The sequence below is a fragment of the Nerophis lumbriciformis genome, linkage group LG24, assembly GCF_033978685.3.
Source record: "Nerophis lumbriciformis linkage group LG24, RoL_Nlum_v2.1, whole genome shotgun sequence".
Lineage (NCBI taxonomy): Eukaryota > Metazoa > Chordata > Actinopteri > Syngnathiformes > Syngnathidae > Nerophis > Nerophis lumbriciformis.
In genome coordinates this window covers 34,376,114-34,397,210 of record NC_084571.2, presented here as the reverse complement: position 1 = coordinate 34,397,210, position 21,097 = coordinate 34,376,114, and the positions used below count along the sequence as shown (strand labels likewise).

The 21,097-nt window shown below is 41.5% G+C and overlaps 1 protein-coding gene across 2 annotated transcripts in view; it reads left to right on the top strand.

Moving 5' to 3' along the window:
* The first annotated feature begins 121 nt into the window (after positions 1 to 121).
* The window catches only part of tmem184a (transmembrane protein 184a), a 55,333-nt gene continuing 34,357 nt past the window's right edge, over positions 122 to 21,097 (top strand). Inside the window, exons 1-4 of one of the 2 annotated variants that reach the window (XM_072916011.1) lie at positions 122 to 710; positions 1,012 to 1,096; positions 5,368 to 5,596; positions 17,776 to 17,941. In XM_072916011.1, the coding sequence (XP_072772112.1) occupies positions 5,387 to 5,596; positions 17,776 to 17,941 (376 nt within the window). In that variant the 5' untranslated portion in view covers positions 122 to 710; positions 1,012 to 1,096; positions 5,368 to 5,386. The remainder of the gene's footprint in view (positions 711 to 1,011; positions 1,097 to 5,367; positions 5,597 to 17,775; positions 17,942 to 21,097) is intronic. The other variant, XM_061982024.2, reaches the window with a different exon arrangement.

Here is a 21,097-nt window from a genome sequence, read left to right as displayed (position 1 = left end):
AATCAGCTGCACAAGATCACGCTCTCTTCAAAGAACCGTAAATCCCACCCCTCGTTCAGGAAAATACAAGTTTCCTAATTACATCACTATACGATATATTGTTGGGGACCATGTTGTTAATGGCTGAACAATTTTAAAATCATAATTCTGCATGATGCACTGAACTACGACTGTAATACCAACCCTGTTTTTGTTTCACCGTCGTCATTTTAAATGGTATACGTAACGTTCTCCCATGTCCGAATCGTCTTTGCGGGCCCGTGAAGGCACCGCAGTGACGTCACCACGCTTTATCTTTCCCACGTGACGCGTTCACCTGTTTCCCCAACCTGTTTACCGACTGCCGACCGAAAGCCGCTCCCCGAGCGGTCAATTTCAAACACTCTCGGTGTTTTCGCTCCATATTTTTTTGTTTAAAACTAATTCGGGGGGTTGAATACATTCAACAGGTGACTTAGCGAGGTAAAAGTTTGGATTTTGTAGGTTTTTTTGGGGGCGTGTTTTACCCCGGACTACGACCTCACTGTCAGCTTGGGCCTACCTGACAAACAAGGAAGTGGGGGAATTCGCTTTGTTTTCTAATATTATTAAATGATGCCTCATGTGCTTGGTCGGTGACTCTCTAAGGCGATCAAACTTTGATGGTGAACTGTAGACGTTGGACCCGGAACCCGAACTGACTGTACAGTAAACAAGATAAAGGTTACAAGGTGAGCTCATTTTTCATATACTAGCATACTGTACACATGCAAAATGATCATTCTGCCTGTACAAAGACAACAATACTTAGACTTAGACTAACTTTATTGATCCACCAGGCAAATTGTTCCACACAGTAGCTCAGTTTGAAAGGATGGAAAGGATAATGCAGGTATTAAGTAGACTAAAAATGTACCGTAGTAGCAATTTAAGATATATATGTAATATTTACATATTAAATATACAGTATATAATATATACTGATATATTCCATCCATCCATTTTCTACTGCTTGTCCCTTTTGGGGTCGAGGGGGGTGCTGGAGCCTATCCCAGCTGCATTCCGGCGGTAGGTGGGCTACACCCCGGACAAGTCGCCACCTCATCGCAGCATACAGGTAAAAGCCAGTAAATTAGAATATTTTGAAAAACTTGATTTATTTCAGTAATTGCATTCAAAAGGTGAAACTTGTACATTATATTTATTCATTGCACACATGAAATAAACATTCAAATGTTTATTTCATTTAATTTTGATGATTTGAAGTGGCAACAAATGAAAATCCAAAATTCCGTGTGTCACAAAATTAGAATATTACTTAAGGCTAATACAAAAAAGGGATTTTTAGAAATGTTGGCCAACTGAAAAGTATGAAAATGAAAAATATGAGCATGTACAATACTCAATACTTGGTTGGAGCTCCTTTTGCCTCAATTACTGCGTTAATGCGGCGTGGCATGGAGTCGATGAGTTTCTGGCACTGCTCAGGTGTTATGAGAGCCCAGGTTGCTCTGATAGTGGCCTTCAACTCTTCTGCGTTTTTGGGTCTGGCATTCTGCATCTTCCTTTTCACAATACCCCACAGATTTTCTATGGGGCTAAGGTCAGGGGAGTTGGCGGGCCAATTTAGAACAGAAATACCATGGTCCGTAAACCATGCACGGGTAGATTTTGCGCTGTGTGCAGGCGCCAAGTTCTGTTGGAACTTGAAATCTCCATCTCCATAGAGCAGGTCAGCAGCAGGAAGCATGAAGTGCTCTAAAACTTGCTGGTAGACGGCTGCGTTGACCCTGGATCTCAGGAAACAGAGTGGACCGACACCAGCAGATGACATGGCACCCCAAACCATCACCCAACCATGCAAATTTTGCATTTCCTTTGGAAATCGAGGTCCCAGAGTCTGGAGGAAGACAGGAGAGGCACAGGATCCACGTTGCCTGAAGTCTAGTGTAAAGTTTCCACCATCAGTGATGGTTTGGGGTGCCATGTCATCTGCTGGTGTCGGTTTTTCAAAATATTCTAATTTACTGGCTTTTACCTGTATATTCCATGCATCCATCTTCTTCCGCTTATCCGAGGGTCGGGTCGCGGGGGCAGCAGCCTAAGCAGGGAAGCCCAGACTTTCCTCTCCCCAGCCACTTAGTCCAGCTCTTCCCGGGGGATCCCGAGGCGTTCCCAGGCCAGCCGGGAGACATAGTCTACCCAATTTGGATATATTATTTTATTTTATATTTGTATATAATATATACATATAACAAATTCCAATTACCATGTACAGGCTTCGAATTTTAACTTTTTAAGGTCAAGGCAAGTGTTGCCTTAAATGAGGGCAAGTTAGAAGGGCACTATATATCGGTTGGTATCGGTAATTAAAGAGTTGGACAATATCGGGATATCGGTAAAAAGCCATTATCGGACATCCCTAATTATAAACAAAGAGAGGTAGCTAACATAGAGGCGGTCAGGTAATAGACAGATATCATCTATTGCTGTATGGCGAGTGATTATGTAGCTGGATGGAGTGCGGAATGAAGGAGTTCTTGAATCGGAGCCTGTTGTCGTATGAGCTCCGCTGTCAATCAATTGTCTGGTGGAGGTTGGTGGGCAGGATTGTCCATGATGGTGAGCAGTTTGTCCAATGTCCTCCTGTCCCTCACTAACACAAACACCTCAAACTCTGTGCCAATAGTTTGGCCGGCTTTCCGGATCAGTTTGTCAATCCGGTTTAAGTCCCATTTGCTGGTGCTGCTCCCCCAACAAACCGTTGCAAAGTACAGGGCACTGGCCACAGCAAACTGGAAAAAGATCTCCAACAGCTTACTGCACACATTATAGCAGTGTTTTTCAACCTTTTTTGAGTGAAGGCACATTTTTTGCACACCATCAGCAGAAATCATTAAAAATCTAAACTCAGTTGACAGTAAAAAGTCGTTGTCGCAATTGTTGGATGTGACTTTAAAGCATAACCAAGCATGCATCAATATAGCTCTTGTCTCAAAGTAGGTGTACTGTCACCACCTGTCACATCACACCCTGACTTATTTGGAGTTTTTTTGCTGTTTTCCTGTGTGTAGTGTTTTAGTTCTTGTCTTGCGCTCCTATTTTGGTGGCTTTTTCTCTTTTTTTGGTATTTTCCTGTCGAAGTTTCATGTCTTCCTTTGAGCGATATTTCCCGCATCTACTTTCTTTTAGCAATCAAGAATATTTCATTTGTTTTTATCCTTCTTTGTGGGGACATTGTTGATTGTCATGTCATGTTCGGATGTACATTGTGGACGCCGTCTTTGCTCCACAGTAAGTCTTTGCTGTCGTCCAGCATTCTGTTTTTGTTTACTTTGTAGCCATCAGTTGTCTGCATAGCCTTCCCTAAGCTTCAATGCCTTTTCTTAGGGGCACTCACCTTTTGTTTATTTTTGGTTTGAACATTAGACACCTTTTTACATGTGCGCTGCCTCCCGTTGTTTCCGACATCTACAAAGCAATTAGCTACCGGCTGCCACCTACTGATATGGAAGAGTATTACACGGTTACTCTGCCGAGCTATAGACAACACCGACACTCAACAACAACACATCATTTGCAGACTATAATTACTGGTTTGCAAAACATATTTTTAACCCAAATAGGTGAAATTAGCAGTGACGTGCAGTCACTAGAGGCAGGTGAGGCGGGGCCTCACCTGCCATCATGGAAAGAAAAAAAATGTAAAAAGAAAAAAAAATAATTAAATTGTTATATGTATCCAGTGATTATACTATAAAGTTATTTTCCATTTAACTTCACCAGTTTTAGCTTATTTTTATTCAAAATCGCTGAATTTTCACATTTGCCATTCAATTACTGAGAAGAGACGGTGCGGTGAACAGCAGCCAGTTGAGGCACGTCACTCAGTGCCTCAACAAGGATTGCGGACTCGGCTAACTGCTGGCCTGCTGTGCAGTGAGACTGTATTGCTATATGAACTATATTATACATTTCCATAGTTTAGTTAGCTGAGGTATATAATGTACAGTGTATGTTGTCAACAACTGTATGTGTGTAACGTATTTCTTGTGCTGAGCGATCGTAAAACGGCTGCAAAAGACGCACTGGCTGAGGCTCCAGTAACCCCGCCTACTGCACCCCCGCCGTAGAATTATTATATCAACTAAAGCCCACACTTAAACTTTCCACGTGCAAGATTGAATCTATTTAAAACAATTATTTCATAAGAAGCCAAAAAGTGCAAAAACAATAATGTTGGTGTTGGAGGAGTTGTGAATGACTGCAGGGCCGCAACATTAGGTACACCTGCAGTCTGCAGGTGTACCTAATTCACAACTCCTCCAACACCAACATTATTGTTTTTGCACTTTTTGGCTTCTTATTAAATAACTTTTGTAACCTATTTTCATGGGCTTTTTCTCTTTGTGATGTTATGTTCCTATTCCTGTATATATGTTATACAGTATATGCCTTGAGCTCTTATTTTGAAGGCGCTAAGAGCGGAAGTGATGTCACGTTGCGGAGGTTTTTGAAAGAAGGTAAATAAAGTGGTCCTCGTGTAAACTGGAGACTCCGTGTTTGTTATTTTGTAGTTTCATACAGTATAGGCGACATTTATAAACCCTCGGTTACACTTTTTTAAATAGATTCAATCTTGCACGTGGAAAGTTTAAGTGAGGGCTTTAGTTGCGGCGCATTGACTTAATTTCTAAGTAAAGGTAAGACCATAATAACGTTTTTTTTATTAAATGTGCTTTTTTGTGTGCTACAGTTTGTATGTGTAAAGTTAAAGTACCAATGATTGTCACACACACACTAGGTGTGGTGAAATTTGTCGTCTGTATTTGACCCATCCCCTTGTTCACCCCCTGGGAGGTGAGGGGAGCAGTGGGCAGCACCGGCGCCGCGCCTGGGAATCACTGTTGGTGATTTAACCCCCAATTCCAACCCTTGATGCTGAGTGCCAAGCAGGGAAGAATGCTGGTATGAGCTTTTAAACATAACCCGTTAACTGCTGCCAATCAAATGGTGAATAAGATACTCTTTAGGGTTCATATGTTTGTAAATCTGACTATGATGAAGTCAGTGCCTCACTGCACGTCACTGGAAATTAGATAATATCCCACGGCACACCAGACTGTATCTCACGGCACACCAGAAAAAGAGTCTGCTCATGCCCTTCTTGTATACAGCTTTGCTGTTGTCCTACTAGTCCAGTCTGCTGTTCAAGTGGACTCCCAGGTACTTGTACTGCCCCACCACTGCCACCTCCCGGCCCTGGATTTTGATGGGCTCCACAGGGGTCATTTTCTTCTTGCTCGTGAAAAAGTTAGCTTTTAAAGTGTCATACAATATTAGTCATCTTTTACCATACATAATGTATTGACCCCCCTCGTTTTCTAGCTAACAGGTGAGCATCACAATGGAGGACATGGACCTTTCATTAGAGAACACCTCCATTGTTCACCTGACCGCGCCCATACTTCCGGACACAGCGGACATCTCCAACATGACCATCCTTCGCACGGGCAATGGCACCATCGTGCATGACCAGATGTTCCTAAACACGCTGCCCGCCCGCGGCCTCTCCGGTATCTTTGTGTGGTCCGCCTTGCTTATCACCTGCCATCAGGTAAGCTTATCCAGGAAGCTCATTTGTGTTTATTACAGGGCTGGGCGATATGGCTGAAAACTGTACCATGATATACGGTACAGGCCAAAAGTTTGGATACACCTTCTCATTTCAATGCGTTTTCTTTATTTTCATGACTATTTACATTGTAGATTGTCACTGAAGGCATCACAATTATGACACCTGTGAAGTGAAAACCAATTCAGGTGACTGCATCTTGAAGCTCATCGAGAGAATGCCAAGAGTGTGCAAAACACAATAAAACTAGCAAAATTATGTGTTAAATGGTTTTTAAAGTAATACCTCTGTGACATGAAAAAACACAATTACCGTATTTTCCGCACCATAAGGCGCCCTGGGTTATAAGCCGCGCCTTCAATGAACGGCATATTTCAAAACTTTGTCCACCTATAAGCCGCCCCGTGTTGTAAGCCGCATCTAACTGCGCTAAAGGAATGTCAAAAAAACAGTCAGATAGGTCAGTCAAACTTTAATAATATATTAAAAACCAGCGTGATGTGGGCGCGCATGGAGTCGTATATCAACATGGACGGAGCTGCGTGAAAAAAGCCACCCGGCCTCTTCGCGTAAACTTCCCTTAACCACTCGCTCATCTTTTCTACATCCATCCATCCTTTCGAGTTAGCTTTTATGATGACGCCGGCTGGAAAGGTCTCTTTTGGCAAGGTCTTCCTTTTGAATATCACCATGGGAGGAAGTTTCTGGCCATTAGCATGGCAAGCTAGAACCACAGTGAAGGATGACTTCTCATTCCCTGTGGTGCGAATATTCACCGTACGTGCTCCCGTTGTATCCACAGTGCGGTTCACAGGAATATCAAAAGTCAGTGGAACCTCGTCCATGTTGATAATGTTCTCTGGCCGGATCTTTTTTTCAGCTATCTTGTTTTTACAATATGCACGGAAAGTAGCCAGCTTTTCTTGAAAGTCTTTAGGCAGTTGCTGTGAAATAGTAGTCCGTGTGCGGATGGAGAGATTGCGTCTTTTCATGAACCGGAAACCTGTCGCTTAGTAGGAGCCATTTTGTGGTCTTTACAGATGTAAACACACAAAGGAAATGAAACGTAATATCCGCGCGCTTCTTCTTCTTCTACATGGGCGGGTGGTTGCTTACAGTAGAAGAAGAAGCGCTTCCTGTTCTATGGGGGCGGGTGCTTACCTTGGCGGTTGCTTGCGTAGAAGAAGAAGCACTTCCTCTTCTACGGGGAAAAAAGATGGCGGCTGTTTACCGTAGTTGCAAGACCGAAACTTTATGAAAATGAATCTTAATATTAATCCATATATAAAGCGCACCGGGTTATAAGCCGCACTGTCAGCTTTTGAGTAAATTTGTGGTTTTTAGGTGCGGCTAATAGTGCGGAAAATACGGTATTGTAAAAAAAAACCAAAAAAACCCGGTGTTTACTTTTTGATATCAAAATAAAACACAAAGCAGTTTGACTAATGAAGATAAAGTCTAATAAACAAAATGTGTTCTTCTCCAACGCCCCCTTGTGGTTCAGTACAACAGTTTGGCCAACAACAATGTTTCCTCACCTCATTAACTCTCAGTCACAGCAGCTGATGGACGCTGTATTGTCAAAATGTGAGCAACGTCACATAGTTTTTCTCCTTCGCTGTTTACTTTTATTGTGAGGACAAGTGTCTCCAATATTGTCCACACCTGTCTCCATCTAACAGCAGTGCCCTCTTAAACGCACGGCGGGGAGCGAGGGAAAATGACTGTAGCGTTTTTGATTGATTGATTGAAACTTTTATTAGTAATTTGCACAGTTCAGTACATATTCCGTACAATTGACCACTAAATGGTAACACCCGAATAAGTTTTTCAACTTGTTTAAGTCGGGGTCCACGTAAATCAATTCATGGTCCCGGACGAGTGGGTGCTGCAAGGAATTCTGGGAATATGTTCTGTTGTGTTTACGTTGTGTTGCGGTGATCAGAGCAAAGGTTGGCTATTTTGAAGAAACTAGAATATAAATCATGTTTTCAGTTATTTCACCTTTTTTTGTTAAGTACATAACTCCACATGTGTTCATTCATAGTTTTGATGCCTTCACTGACAATCTACAATGTAAACAGTCATGAAAATAAAGAAAACGCATTGAAATGAAAAGGTGTGTCCAAACGTTCGGCCTTATATTGTTTGATAACCACTGTTCTTTTTTATGACCTATGGAAATATGGACCAGGGGAAAACTATATTAAATTAAAATAGATTTTTTTTATTTCAAATGTAGCCTTCATCTGATTATAATCCTCTCAGCTATCAAGACGGAAAGGAAATGTCAACACAACCATGAAAAACACCCATCAATAAGTGTACCGTATTTTTTGGACTATAAGTCGCAGTTTTTTTCATAGTTTGGCCGGGGGTGCGACTTAAAGTCAGGAGCGACTTATGTGTGAAATTATTAACATGAAACGAAATCCGATATTCCGATATTCCGATATTGTCCAACTCTTAATTACCGATTCCGATATCAACCGATACCGATATATATATACAGTCGTGGAGTTAACACATTATTATGCCTAATTTTATTGTGATGCCCCGCTGGATGCATTAAACAATGTAACAAGGTTTTTCAAAATAAATCAACTCAAGTTATGGAAAAAAAAAGGCCAACATGGCACTGCCATATTTATTATTGAAGTCACAAAGTGCATTATTTTTTTTAACATGCCTCAAAACAGCAGCTTGGAATTTGGGACATGAGGAGGTTGAGGTGGGCGGGGTTGGGGGGGGTGTATATTGTAGCGTCCTGGAAGAGTTAGTGCTGCAAGGGCTTCTGGGTATTTGTTCTGTTGTGTTTATGTTGTGTTACGGTGCGGATGTTCTCCCGAAATGTGTTTGTCATTCTTGTTTGGCGTGGGTTCACAGTGTGGCGCATATTTGTAACAGTGTTAAAGTTGTTTATACGGCCACCTTCAGTGTGACCTGTATGGCTGTTGACCAAGTATGCAATTGCATTCACTTGTGTGTGTGAAAAGCCGTAGATATTATGTGATGGGGCCAGCACGCAAAGGCAGTGCCTTTAAGGTTTATTGGCGCTCTGTACTTCTCCCTACGTCCGTGTACACAGCGGCGTTTTAAAAAGTCATACATTTTACTTTTTGAAACCGATACCGATAATTTCCGATATTACATTTTAAAGCATTATAATATCGGGAGTCCGATATTATCGGACATCTCTACTTAGTAACTATCAAAATCATCCTCCTAGTTCAGGGGTCGGCAACCCGCGGCTCTAGAGCCGTATGCGGCTCTTTAGCGCCGTCCTAGTGGCTCTCTGGAGCTTTTTCAAAAATGTATGAAAAATGTAAAAAGTTGAGGGGAAAATATTTTTTGTGTTGTTTTAATATGGTTTCTGTAGGAGGACAAACATGACACAAACCTCCCTAATTGTTATAAAGCACACTGTTTACATTAAACATGCTTCACTGATTCCAGTATTTGGCGAGCGCCGTTTTGTCCGACTAATTTTGGCGGTCCTTGAACTCACCGTAGTTTGTTTACATCATACTTGCCAACCCTCCCGAATTTTCCGGGAGACTCCCGAAATTCAGCGCCTCTCCCGAAAACCTCCCGGGACAAATATTCTCCCGAAAAACTCCCGATTTTCAGCCGGAGCTGGAGGCCACGCCCCCTCCAGCTCCATGCGGACCTGAGTGAGGACAGCCTTTTTTCATGACGGGAGGACAACAGGGTGACAAGAACTAAATCATCCAGACTAGAGATAAATTGTATTATTATGTTCATTTTACCTAAAAATAAATATATTTATTAATGTAAAAAACAAACAAAAAAAATAAAAAAAAATTATATTTTGCTAAAAACATCAAAATTAATTGTATTTTTATTTCTATTTTTTCGTGACTCCTTATTACATCCAGCCATACAATTATACATTAAAATAAACATATTTGAAATAATTGATTTTAAATTATCATAATAATTCATTTAAAATGACCATATTTAATTATTAAAATAATTGCTTGTTTATCAACAACTTTAGCATTTATTCATTACATTTTGAAACTCTCAGAAGCCAAGTTATGTTATATTCCTTAATATTTATTTATGCAAGTTTGAAGTATCAATTATCTAAACACAGTTTTGTTTGCATATTTTCAGGATGTAGTTATATATATTATTATATTATATATATATATAATATATATATATATATATATATATATATATATATATATTATATTATATATTATATATAATATATATATATATATATATATATATATATTATATATATATATAATATAATAATATATATATATATATATATATATAATATATATATATATATATATATATATTATATATATATATAATATAATAATATATATATATATATATATAATACTTGACTTGGTGAATTCTAGCTGTCAATATACTTCTCCCCTCTTAACCACGCCCCGCCCCCGACCACCCCCCCACCCCCCACCTCCCGAAATCGGAGGTCTCAAGGTTGGCAAGTATGGTTTACATGTATAACTTTCTAGGACGTGTTTTATGCCACTTCATTTTGTCCACCAAACTTTTAACGTTGTGCATGAAAGGTGAGTTTTGTTGATGTTATTGACTTGTGTGGAGTGCTAATCAGACATATTTGGTCACTGCATGACTGCAAGCTAATCGATGCTAACATGCTATTTAGGCTAGCTATATGTACATATTGCATCATTATTCCTCATTTGTAGCTATATTTGAGCTTAGTTTCCTTTAAGTCATCTTAATTCAATTTATATCTCATGACACACTATCTGTATGTAATATGGCTTTTATTTTTTTGCGGCTCCAGACAGATTTGTTTTTGTATTTTTGCTCCAATATGGCTCTTTCAACATTTTGGGTTGCCGACCCCTGTCCTAGTTGGTCGCTTTAGGACTTTTGTACTGAGCAGCCTGGACAGGTATCACTTTACTTGCAATTAGTTTCTTTCCTTTTTCTATGGTTACTATCACATTTTCCCTCGCTGCATTTATGCCTGTCATTCTGAAAAAAACCGAGGCAAATAAACAACACAGTTTATGTGCGAAATATTAAGGCACGTGTTTCCTGACATTTTAGATCGTGTGATGTTTCTATGGCGGTTTATATCCACATCAAGGAGAGTGCACCACATAATAATACATCATAATGTAAGGTGTAATTAAAGATGGCTGGGAAATGACACGCTGCGCGCACCGCCGCCGTCACCGCCCTCGCCAGAGGACCAAGAGCAATTGTTCAATCCATAAAGGTTTATTACCTCACTCTTTACCTTTTCCGAGCTCAGTGTTTGAGGCCACGCTCCGCTGTAACCGGGAGTTACAGTACATGGCCCGGCTCGCTCTGTACGTGGTCACTGTTTGAACAGCTTGGCGCTTTATTAAGTGTAAAAATAAAAAGAAGAGTCAGATAACAAGGCATATTTCTATATGTGCATACAGTATGTCCCACTGTGTGCTGATAGCTTATCATGGTTTCATCATTGACTCACCGAGCCCAGCTATCAGTCTTGACATCAGGAGAGGCGGTGCACCAGGCAAAGTTCTACTTTTAAAACCGGGGTCGGCAACCCGAAATGTTGAAAGAGCAATATTGGACCAAAAGTACCAAAAAAAATCTGTCTGGAGCCGCAAAATATTAAATCTTTCTATAAGTGAACACATGATGTACGTGTCTATAGATAGATAGATAGTACAAACCCCGTTTCCATATGAGTTGGGAAATTGTGTTAGATGTAAATATAAACGGAATACAATGATTTGCAAATCATTTTCAACCCATCCATCCATCTTCTTCCGCTTATCCGAGGTCGGGTCGCGGGGGCAGCAGCCTAAGCAGGGAAGCCCAGACTTCCCTCTCCCCAGCCACTTCGTTCAGCTCTTCCTGTGGGACCCCGAGGCGTTCCCAGGCCAGCCGGGAGACATAGTCTTCCCAACGTGTCCTGGGTCTTCCCCGCGGCCTCCTACCGGTCGGACATGCCCTAAACACCTCCCTAGGGAGGCGTTCGGGTGGCATCCTGACCAGATGCCCGAACCACCTCATCTGGCTCCTCTCGATGTGGAGGAGCAGCGGCTTTACTTTGAGCTCCCCCCGGATGACAGAGCTTCTCACCCTATCTCTAAGGGAGAGCCCCGCCACCCGGCGGAGGAAACTCATATCGGCCCTTTGTACCCGTGATCTTGTCCTTTCGGTCATAACCCAAAGCTCATGACCATAGGTGAGGATGGGAACGTAGATCGACCGGTAAATTGAGAGCTTTGCCTTCCGGCTCAGCTCCTTCTTCACCACAACGGATCGATACAGCGTCCGCATTACTGAAGACGCCGCACCGATCCGCCTGTCGATCTCACGATCCACTCTTCCCTCACTCGTGAACAAGACTCCGAGGTACTTGAACTCCTCCACTTGGGGCAAGATCTCAACCCATATTCAGTTGAATATGCTACAAAGACAACATATTTGATGTTCAAACTGATAAACTTTTTTTTTTTTTGTGCAAATAATCATTAACTTTCGAATTTGATGCCAGCAACACGTGACAAAGAAGTTGGGAAAGGTGGCAATAAATACTGATAAAGTTGAGGAATGCTCATCAAACACTTATTTGGAACATCCCACAGGTGAGCAGGCAAATTGGGAACAGGTGGGATGCCATGATTGGGTATAAAAGTAGATTCCATGAAATGCTCAGTCATTCACAAACAAGGATGGGGCGAGGGTCACCACTTTGTCAACAAATGCGTGAGCAAATTGTTGAACAGTTTAAGAAAAACCTTTCTCAAGCAGCAATTGCAAGGAATTTAGGGATTTCGCCATCTACGGTCCGTAATATCATCAAAGGGTTCAGAGAATCTGGAGAAATCACTGCACGTAAGCAGCTAAGCCCGTGACCTTCGATCCCTCAGGCTGTACTGCATCAACAAGCGACATCAGTGTGTAAAGGATATCCCCACATGGGCTCAGGAACACTTCAGAAACCCACTGTCAGTAACTACAGTTGGTCGCTACATCTGTAAGTGCAATTTAAAACTCTCCTATGCAAGGCGAAAACCATTTATCAACAACACCCAGAAACGCCGTCGGCTTCGCTGGGCCTGAGCTCATCTAAGATGGACTGATACAAAGTGGAAAAGTGTTCTGTGGTCTGACGAGTCCACATTTCAAATTGTTTTTGGAAACTGCGGACGTCGTGTCCTCCGGACCAAAGAGGAAAAGAACCATCTGGATTGTTCTAGGCGCAAAGTTGAAAAGCCAGCATGTGTGATGGTATGGGGGTGTATTAGTGCCAAAGACATGGGTAACTTACACATCTGTGAAGGCGCCATTAATGCTGTAAAGTACATACAGGTTTTGGAGCAACATATGTTGCCATCCAAGCAACGTTACCATAGACGCCCCTGCTTATATCAGCAAGACAATGCCAAGCCACGTGTTACATCAACATGGCTTCATAGTAAAAGAGTGCGGGTACTAGACTGGCCTGCCTGTAGTCCAGACCTGTCTCCCATTGAAAATGTGTGGCGCATTATGAAGCCTAAAATACCACAATGGAGACCCCCGGACTGTTGAACAACTTAAGCTGTACATCAAGCAAGAATGGGAAATAATTTCACCTGCAACAAAACAAACAGGACCTTGTCTCTCTTGTTTTGTCATCTGTGCATGTGTGTTTACTCGCTCTTTTTTTAATTACAAAAATATAAAATTCAAGTCTCACACAGTCAAGATGATGGTAATTATTATGGCTCATTAGTGGACTAATTAAGCATGAACTAATAGGCTTAAAAGTGTTTTCCAGAAGAATACACAACATCGCGGACGTGCTTTTTCTCTTTCTGCAGACAGCTGCAAATCCAAACACTTTAAAACTGAGGTCTGCAACCTGCGGCTATAGAGACGCATGCGGCTCTTTAGCGCCGCCCTAGTGGCTCCCTGGAGCTTTTTCAAAAATGTATGAAAATAGAAAAAATGGGGGGTGGAAATATATGTTTGTTTTAATATGGTTTCTGCAGGACAGACCTGGGCAAATTAAGGCCCGGGGACCACATGCGGCCCGTTGAGCTTTTCAATCTGGCCCGCCGGACATTCCCAAAAAAATTTTTTAGATCTTTAAGATGGAAACTGTAGCTGCTTTTATGATGTGCAGTGATGTTTTCTAATGACTAAGTCTTGAACTATACAAAGTATTTCAATGGTTGGAATCTGCGCTTTTGCATGGTATACTAGTTACTAGAGATGTCCGATAATATCGGACTGCCGATAAATGCTTTAAAATGTAATATCGGAAAGTATCGGTATCGGTTTCTAAAAGTAAAATGTATGACTTTTTAAAACGCCGCTGTACGGAGTGGTACATGAACGTAGGGAGAAGCACAGAGCAGTTGTGTCTCCCAGTCATACTAGCTCTGTTATTTTCCGTTTTTTTCGACTGTTTTCCGTACCTTGGAGACATCATGCCTCGTCGGTGTGTTGTTGAAGGGTGTAACAACACGAACAGGGACGGATTCAAGTTGCACCAGTGGCCCAAAGATGCGAAAGTGGCAAGAAATTGGACGTTTGTTCCGCACACTTTACCGACGAAAGCTATGCTACGACAGAGATGGCAAGAATGTGTGGATATCCTGCGACACTCAAAGCAGATGCATTTCCAACGATAAAGTCAAAGAAATCTGCCGCCAGACCCCCATTGAATCTGCCGGAGTGTGTGAGCAATTCAGGGACAAAGGACCTCGGTAGCACGGCAAGCAATGGCGGCAGTTTGTTCCCGCAGACGAGCGAGCTAAACCCCCTATCGACCCTAGCTTCCCTGGCTTGCTGACATCAACTCCAAAACTGGACAGATCAGCTTTCAGGAAAAGAGCGCGGATGAGGGTATGTCTACAGAATATATTAATTGATGAAAACTGGGCTGTCTGCACTCTCAAAGTGCATGTTGTTGCCAAATGTATTTCATATGCTGTAAACCTAGTTCATAGTTGTTAGTTTCCTTTAATGCCAAACAAACACATACCAATCGTTGGTTAGAAGGCGATCGCCGAATTCGTTCTCGCTTTCTCCCGTGTCGCTGGCTGTCGTGTCGTTTTCGTCGGTTTCGCTTGCATACGGTTCAAACCGATATGGCTCAATAGCTTCAGTTTCTTCTTCAATTTCGTTTTCGCTACCTGCCTCCACACTACAACCATCCGTTTCAATACATTCGTAATCTGTTGAATCGCTTAAGCCGCTGAAATCCAAGTCTGAATCCAAGCTAATGTCGCTATAGCTTGCTGTTCTTTCCGCCATGTTTGTTTGTGTTGGCTTCACTATGTGACGTCACAGGAAAATGGACGGGTGTTTATAACGATGGTTAAAATCAGGCACTTTGAAGCTTTTTTTTAGGGATATTGCGTGATGGGTAAAATCTTGAAAAAAACTTCGAAAAATATAATAAGCCACTGGGAACTGATTTTCAATGGTTTTAACAATTCTGAAATTGTGATAATGTTCCCCTTTAACATGTACAAGACACATAAGAACTGAAATTTCATTTTCGGCACAGTCCCACTTAGGGATGTCCCGATCCAGGTTTTTGCACTTCCGATCCGATACCGATATTGTTTTTGCATTTCCGATCCGATACCGATACTGACCGATACTGGCCTATCCGAGCATGTATTAAAGTTTAAAGTTATTTAGCCTACTTAGTTGTCAGAATCATGTTGAAAAGGGTTTTAGTACTCTTGATAACAACTAGCCAGCTGAATTAGGGGAGTTTGAATAATACACAATGGTTGGTAACAAGAAACTGACCTGTTTATTCAAGAATAAACACAAAATAGACAAAATTATACATGACAAACAGAAATGGCATCATTGAACTAGGGCTGGGCGATATGGCCTTTTTTTAATATTGCGATATTTTAAGGCCATATTGCGATACACGATATATATCTCGATATTTTGCCTTAGCCTTGAATGAACACTTGATGCATATAATCACAGCAGTATGATGATTCTATGTGTTTTGATTGATTGATTGAGACTTTTATTAGTAGGTTGCACAGTGAATTATTACATATTCCGTACAATTGACCACTAAATGGTAACACCCGAATAAGTTTTTCAACTTGTTTAAGTTGATTCATGATACAGATATATACTATCAGATATATACTATCATCATAATACAGTCATCACACAAGATAATCACATTGAATTATTTACATTATTTATAATCCAGGGTGTGGAGGGGGGCGCCGGATGTAAGTGTCAAAAAGACAGCCAAAAGAGTTTGATATGAGAATAAATCTAAAGTTAAAATATAGAGTAGAAATGCACCCATTTGCAGGAAATGTAGTCTTGATTTTCAAAACGTTCTTTCAAGGCTTGCATGTCTACATTAAAACATTCTTCTTCATACTGCATTAATATATGCTACTTTTAAACTTTCATGCAGAGAAGGAAATCACAACTAAAAAAATCACTAATTTTTTCATACGGTGTTGATCTGGAAATTTTTGCCTCTGCATTTCGATGGTGTGGACGTGTGGCACCGAATGGAGATAAGCGTCTCGACAGACGTCACAATATTTGAACAATGATGACGAAAACTGTTGTCTCTGTCGTGTCCGTGTGTCGAAAATTGTTATGCGCTTATTTTTTTATTTGATTTTGTGCGTGGCATAGATTTGCCGTGCGCAGAGGACGCTTGAGCAGGCGCGCACCTTAGCGGCTGCGCTAGCATCACAGCTAACGTTAGCCATGCCGCTACCTCGCTCTCTGCTGGGAGAGGACGTATACGTATACGTATGACGTGACAGTATGTGACGTATGACGTGACAGTATGTGACGTGTGTAAGAAGGTGCGCTCGCTGTCTGTGAGAGGGAGACACAGGAAAGAGTGAGAAGAGCCTTTCATGTAATGCCAGCAGCTAAAAGCAACTGCGTGAGAATTGTGGATGTGTTGAAGGTGTGCTGGAAAATGCGGAACGGAAATTACGGAGCAGCAGAAAAGTGGAATGTATTATTTAAATCGGTGCGTTGGAAAACACGGACCGGAGTTTTTTTTAAATCTGGATCGGCATTTTCCCATGCCTTGCCGATACGCAATTTTTGGCAAATATCGGCAGCCGATCCGATCCAAATATCGGATCGGGACATCCCTAGTCCCACTAAGAGCAGACATACGTTACAAGGGGACAAGACGGGACCGCCAACGGATCAGCCACTTACGGCGCTCCTCATTAAAGGTGGGAAAAAGGTGACATTGGGAAAGGGGGGAAAGAGTAAAAAAAATATCAGTCTAAGGCTGGACCCTCAGGAGGGGTCCAGACTGAGTCCGAGGGAAAAAACCTCACATAGCATAGCACACATACCCATGATACATGTAATCACAACAACTCGCAACAGTGGGAGGGTGGGGGGGGGGGATTTGGGGCCACTCAGCCATCCACAACCCCGGAGGAATTAAGCAGTGGTGAAGGCGTTGATTGGGGGCGGGGCGGATGCGTGCATGTATGCCCAATTAACTTTGGTGAGATGTTGAAATGTTTTTGTGGACTGGGGCCGATCTCAAAGTTCGACACCAGGTGTGATTGGGGGGAAAAAAGGAAGGTCAAAAGCGTCCATCGTTGAGGAGTCCTCGGGGGAGTTCTTCAGAACAGCCTGTTCCTGATAGCATCAAGGCCATTCGAGGGAGTCAAATCCTAGATGAATAACCAATTATGTAATGTTAGTTTGTGTGTTTTCATTTGTAGATGTTGGAAAATGTGCTGTGGACCAAATACCGTCGCTGCTTGTGTCACAATGTGCAGGCCAAACAATAAATCGTTGAACTTGGAAGAGATTGCAATTGTATTTTCCCGTTCAAATAAATCCATTTATCTGCACATAGCAGTGGGAAAAATGTATTATTTATTCTCATCTGAATTTCTGTCATTGTGTTTGCGCTGGCAGCTCTTTACACAGAAAGGAATAGATTTTCAGCAATTAATCACAGCCAGGCTGCACTGACCAAGCGGATTATTAATGTGCAAGAAGATACTCTGCATACTTCTGATAAACACAGACTATCACAACAGCAGTCTGTTGTTTTGATTCCCATGCGGCTTTAACCCTGTTACGTCTTGTTTGCCAACGTTGATATTGGATTTGTGATTTGCCAACAGATCTACACGCACCTGAGCTCCTACACCGTCCCCAACGAGCAGCGCTACATCATCCGAATCCTCCTCATCGTGCCCATTTACGCCTTCGACTCCTGGCTCAGCCTGCTGTTCATCAGCAACAACCAGTACTACGTGTACTTCGACTCGGTCCGAGACTGCTATGAAGGTACGTGCACCGTGGAGGACGGTCTGAGCATCACCGCCGCCCCACTCGGATTTCAACATTTGCCAGGGGGAGAAAAAAAAAAAGGAACTCGCCAAACCAGTCAAGGTTGTCATGTTAATTGAAAGCTGATACTGCATGAAGAGGGCATTGTTTTTTTTCACTTTAACCAATAGACCTTATTCAGTTCATTGAGGGCCACATTGTAGTTATGGATGTCCTCAGAGGGCCGCTTGTAACAACGAATGATATATGAATTTGCCTATGCATTTGATTATTATATGTATTTTTGGCAGTGTTGGGTTAGTTACTGAAAACCAGTAACTAGTTACAGTTACTAGTTACTTTATTTCAAAAGTAACTCAGTTACTTACTCAGTTAGTAACTTCCCCCCACCCACACAAAGCACGCCTTTTCTTTCCACCGCTGCAATAAAACACACTCAGATCTTCTGTTTCTATCCGATACTACATGAAAAATAACGTAAAATAACGCAGTAACGCATCATGTAGCAACGGTAACTGAGTTACTGAATATAAAAAATAACGCGTTAGATTACTAGTTACCGCCGAAACTAACGGTGTTACAGTAACGCGTTACTTTGTAACGCGTTAGTCCCAACACTGATTTTTGGTAACACTTTAGTATGGGGAGCATATTCCAAGTAACAAAGACTTAATTTAGAGTTATTTGGACACTAGGGGAACATATAAGGGTTAGGGTTAGGGTTAGGAATAAGCAATAATTCTGAGGTTATTGAGGGAAGACTCTTAGGTCCACTAGTGTGCCGTGAGAAATTATGCAACTTCACCTAATTGGTCCAAAAAAAATTTTTTGCAAATCAATAATTATAATAATGTGCTGATGTCTAGTGCAGTGTTTTTCAACCACTGTGAAATACAGTCTGGTGTGCCGTGGGAGATTATCTCATTTCACCTATTTGGGTTAAAAATATTTTTTGCAAACCAGTAATTATAGTCTGCAAATGATGTGTTGTTGTTGAGTGAAATCAGCCTCCTCCATTTTGAAAATGATGACAGGTGACGTGACGAGTTTGACCCGGCGGAAATTCTAGGCATATGCTAATTATTTTGCGAAACGAGTTTGACCCGTCGGTAATTCGAGACATGCGCTGATAAAAATAATATTTTGCGTAACGAGTTTGACCCGCCGGTAATTCTGACAAGGCGGTAATGCTATGCATGCGCTGATTATTTTGCGAAACGAGTTTGACCCGGCGGTAAATCTAGGCAGGCGCATACTATATACCCGGCGGCAATTCAAGGAAATACGGTATGCATTGTCATGCGGTACCTGCATTTTTTTTTTCTGTTAAAATGGAAAAAACAAATACAATTAGTAAGAAAAGATAAAGTACTTTATTGACGCATATTATTTCCAGGCCATGGCGGGCCACATATAAAGATGTGGTGGGCCAGATCTGGCCCCCGGGCCTTGAGTTTGACATCTCTGAGTTACAGCCTCAACTTGAGGTACACAAGTTCCAACGCTTAAATCCAGTGACGTGCCTCACCTGCCATCATGGAAAGAAAAAAAATGTAAAAAGAAAAAAAATTAATTAAATTGTTATATGTATCCAGTGATTATACTATAAAGTTATTTTCCATTTAACTTCACCAGTTTTAGATTATTTTTATTCAAAATCGCTGAATTTTCACATTTGCCGTTCAAATACTGAGAAGATACGGTGCGGTGAACAGCAGCCAGTTGAGGCATGTCACTCAGTGCCTCAACAAGGATTCCGGATTCGGCTAACTGCTGGCCTGCTGTGCAGTGAGACTGTATTGCTATATGAACTATATTATACATTTCCATAGTTTAGTTAGCTGAGGTATATAATGTACAGTGTATTTTGTCAACAACTGTATGTGTGTAACGTATTTTTTGTGCTGAGCGATCATAAAACGGCTGCAAAAGACGCACTGGCTGAGGCTCCAATAATCCCGCTTCCTGCACCCCCGCCGTAGAATTGTTATATCAACTAAAGCCCACACTTAAACTTTCCACGTGCAAGATTGAATCTATTTAAAAAAGTTATTTCATAAGAAGCCAAAAAGTGCAAAAACAATAATGTTCGTGTTGGAGGAGTTGTGAATGACTGCAGGGCCACAACATTAGGTACACCTGCAGACTGCAGGTGTACCTAATTCACAACTCCTCCAACACGAACATTATTGTTTTTGCACTTTTTGGCTTCTTATTAAATAACTTTTGGAACCTATTTTCATGGGCTTTCCTCTTTGTGATGTTAAGTTCCTGTTATGCGCTGTTATACAGTATATGCCTTGAGCTCTTATTTTGAAGGCGCTAAGAGCGGAAGTGATGACACGGAGTGGAGCGGAGGTTTTTGAAAGAAGGTAAATAAAGTGGTCCTCGTGTAAACTGGAGCCTCCGTGTTTGTTATTTTGTAGTTTCATACAGTATAGGCGACATTTATAAACCCTCGGTTACACTTTTTTAAATAGATTCAATCTTGCACGTGGAAAGTTTAAGCGAGGGCTTTAGATGCGGCGCATGGACTTAATTTATAAGTAAAGGTAAGACCATAATAACGTTTTTTTTATTAAATGTGCTTTTTTGTGTGCTACAGTTTGTATGTGTAAAGTTAAAGTTAAGTTAAAGTACCAATGATTGTCACACACACACTAGGTGTAATTAAATTTGTCCTCTGCATTTGCCCCATCCCCTTGTTCACCCCCTGGGAGGTGAGGGGAGCAGTGGGCAGCAGCGGCGCCGCGCCCGGGAATAATTTTTGGTAATTTAACCCCCAATTCCAAGCCTTGATGCTGAGTGCCAAGCAGGGAAGAATGCTGGTATGAGCTTTTAAACATAACCCGTTAACTGCTGCCAATCAAATGGTGAATAAGATACTCTTTAGGGTTCATATGTTTGTAAATCTGACTGTGATGAAGTCAGTGCCTCACCAGCCATCAACCTCACCGCACGTCACTGCTTAAATCCCGCCTCAAAGATAATAATACTGAGTTTTGATTGACAGCGTCAGAAAGGCATAAATTGTTTTCCACCAGAATGCGTTGGATTTATTGTTTCAATTCTTGCTAAGTTGTAATTGTAATTCTGCATTTTAGAATGCATGACAAAATACAGTATATATATAATTGAGCAGATTAGTTTCAA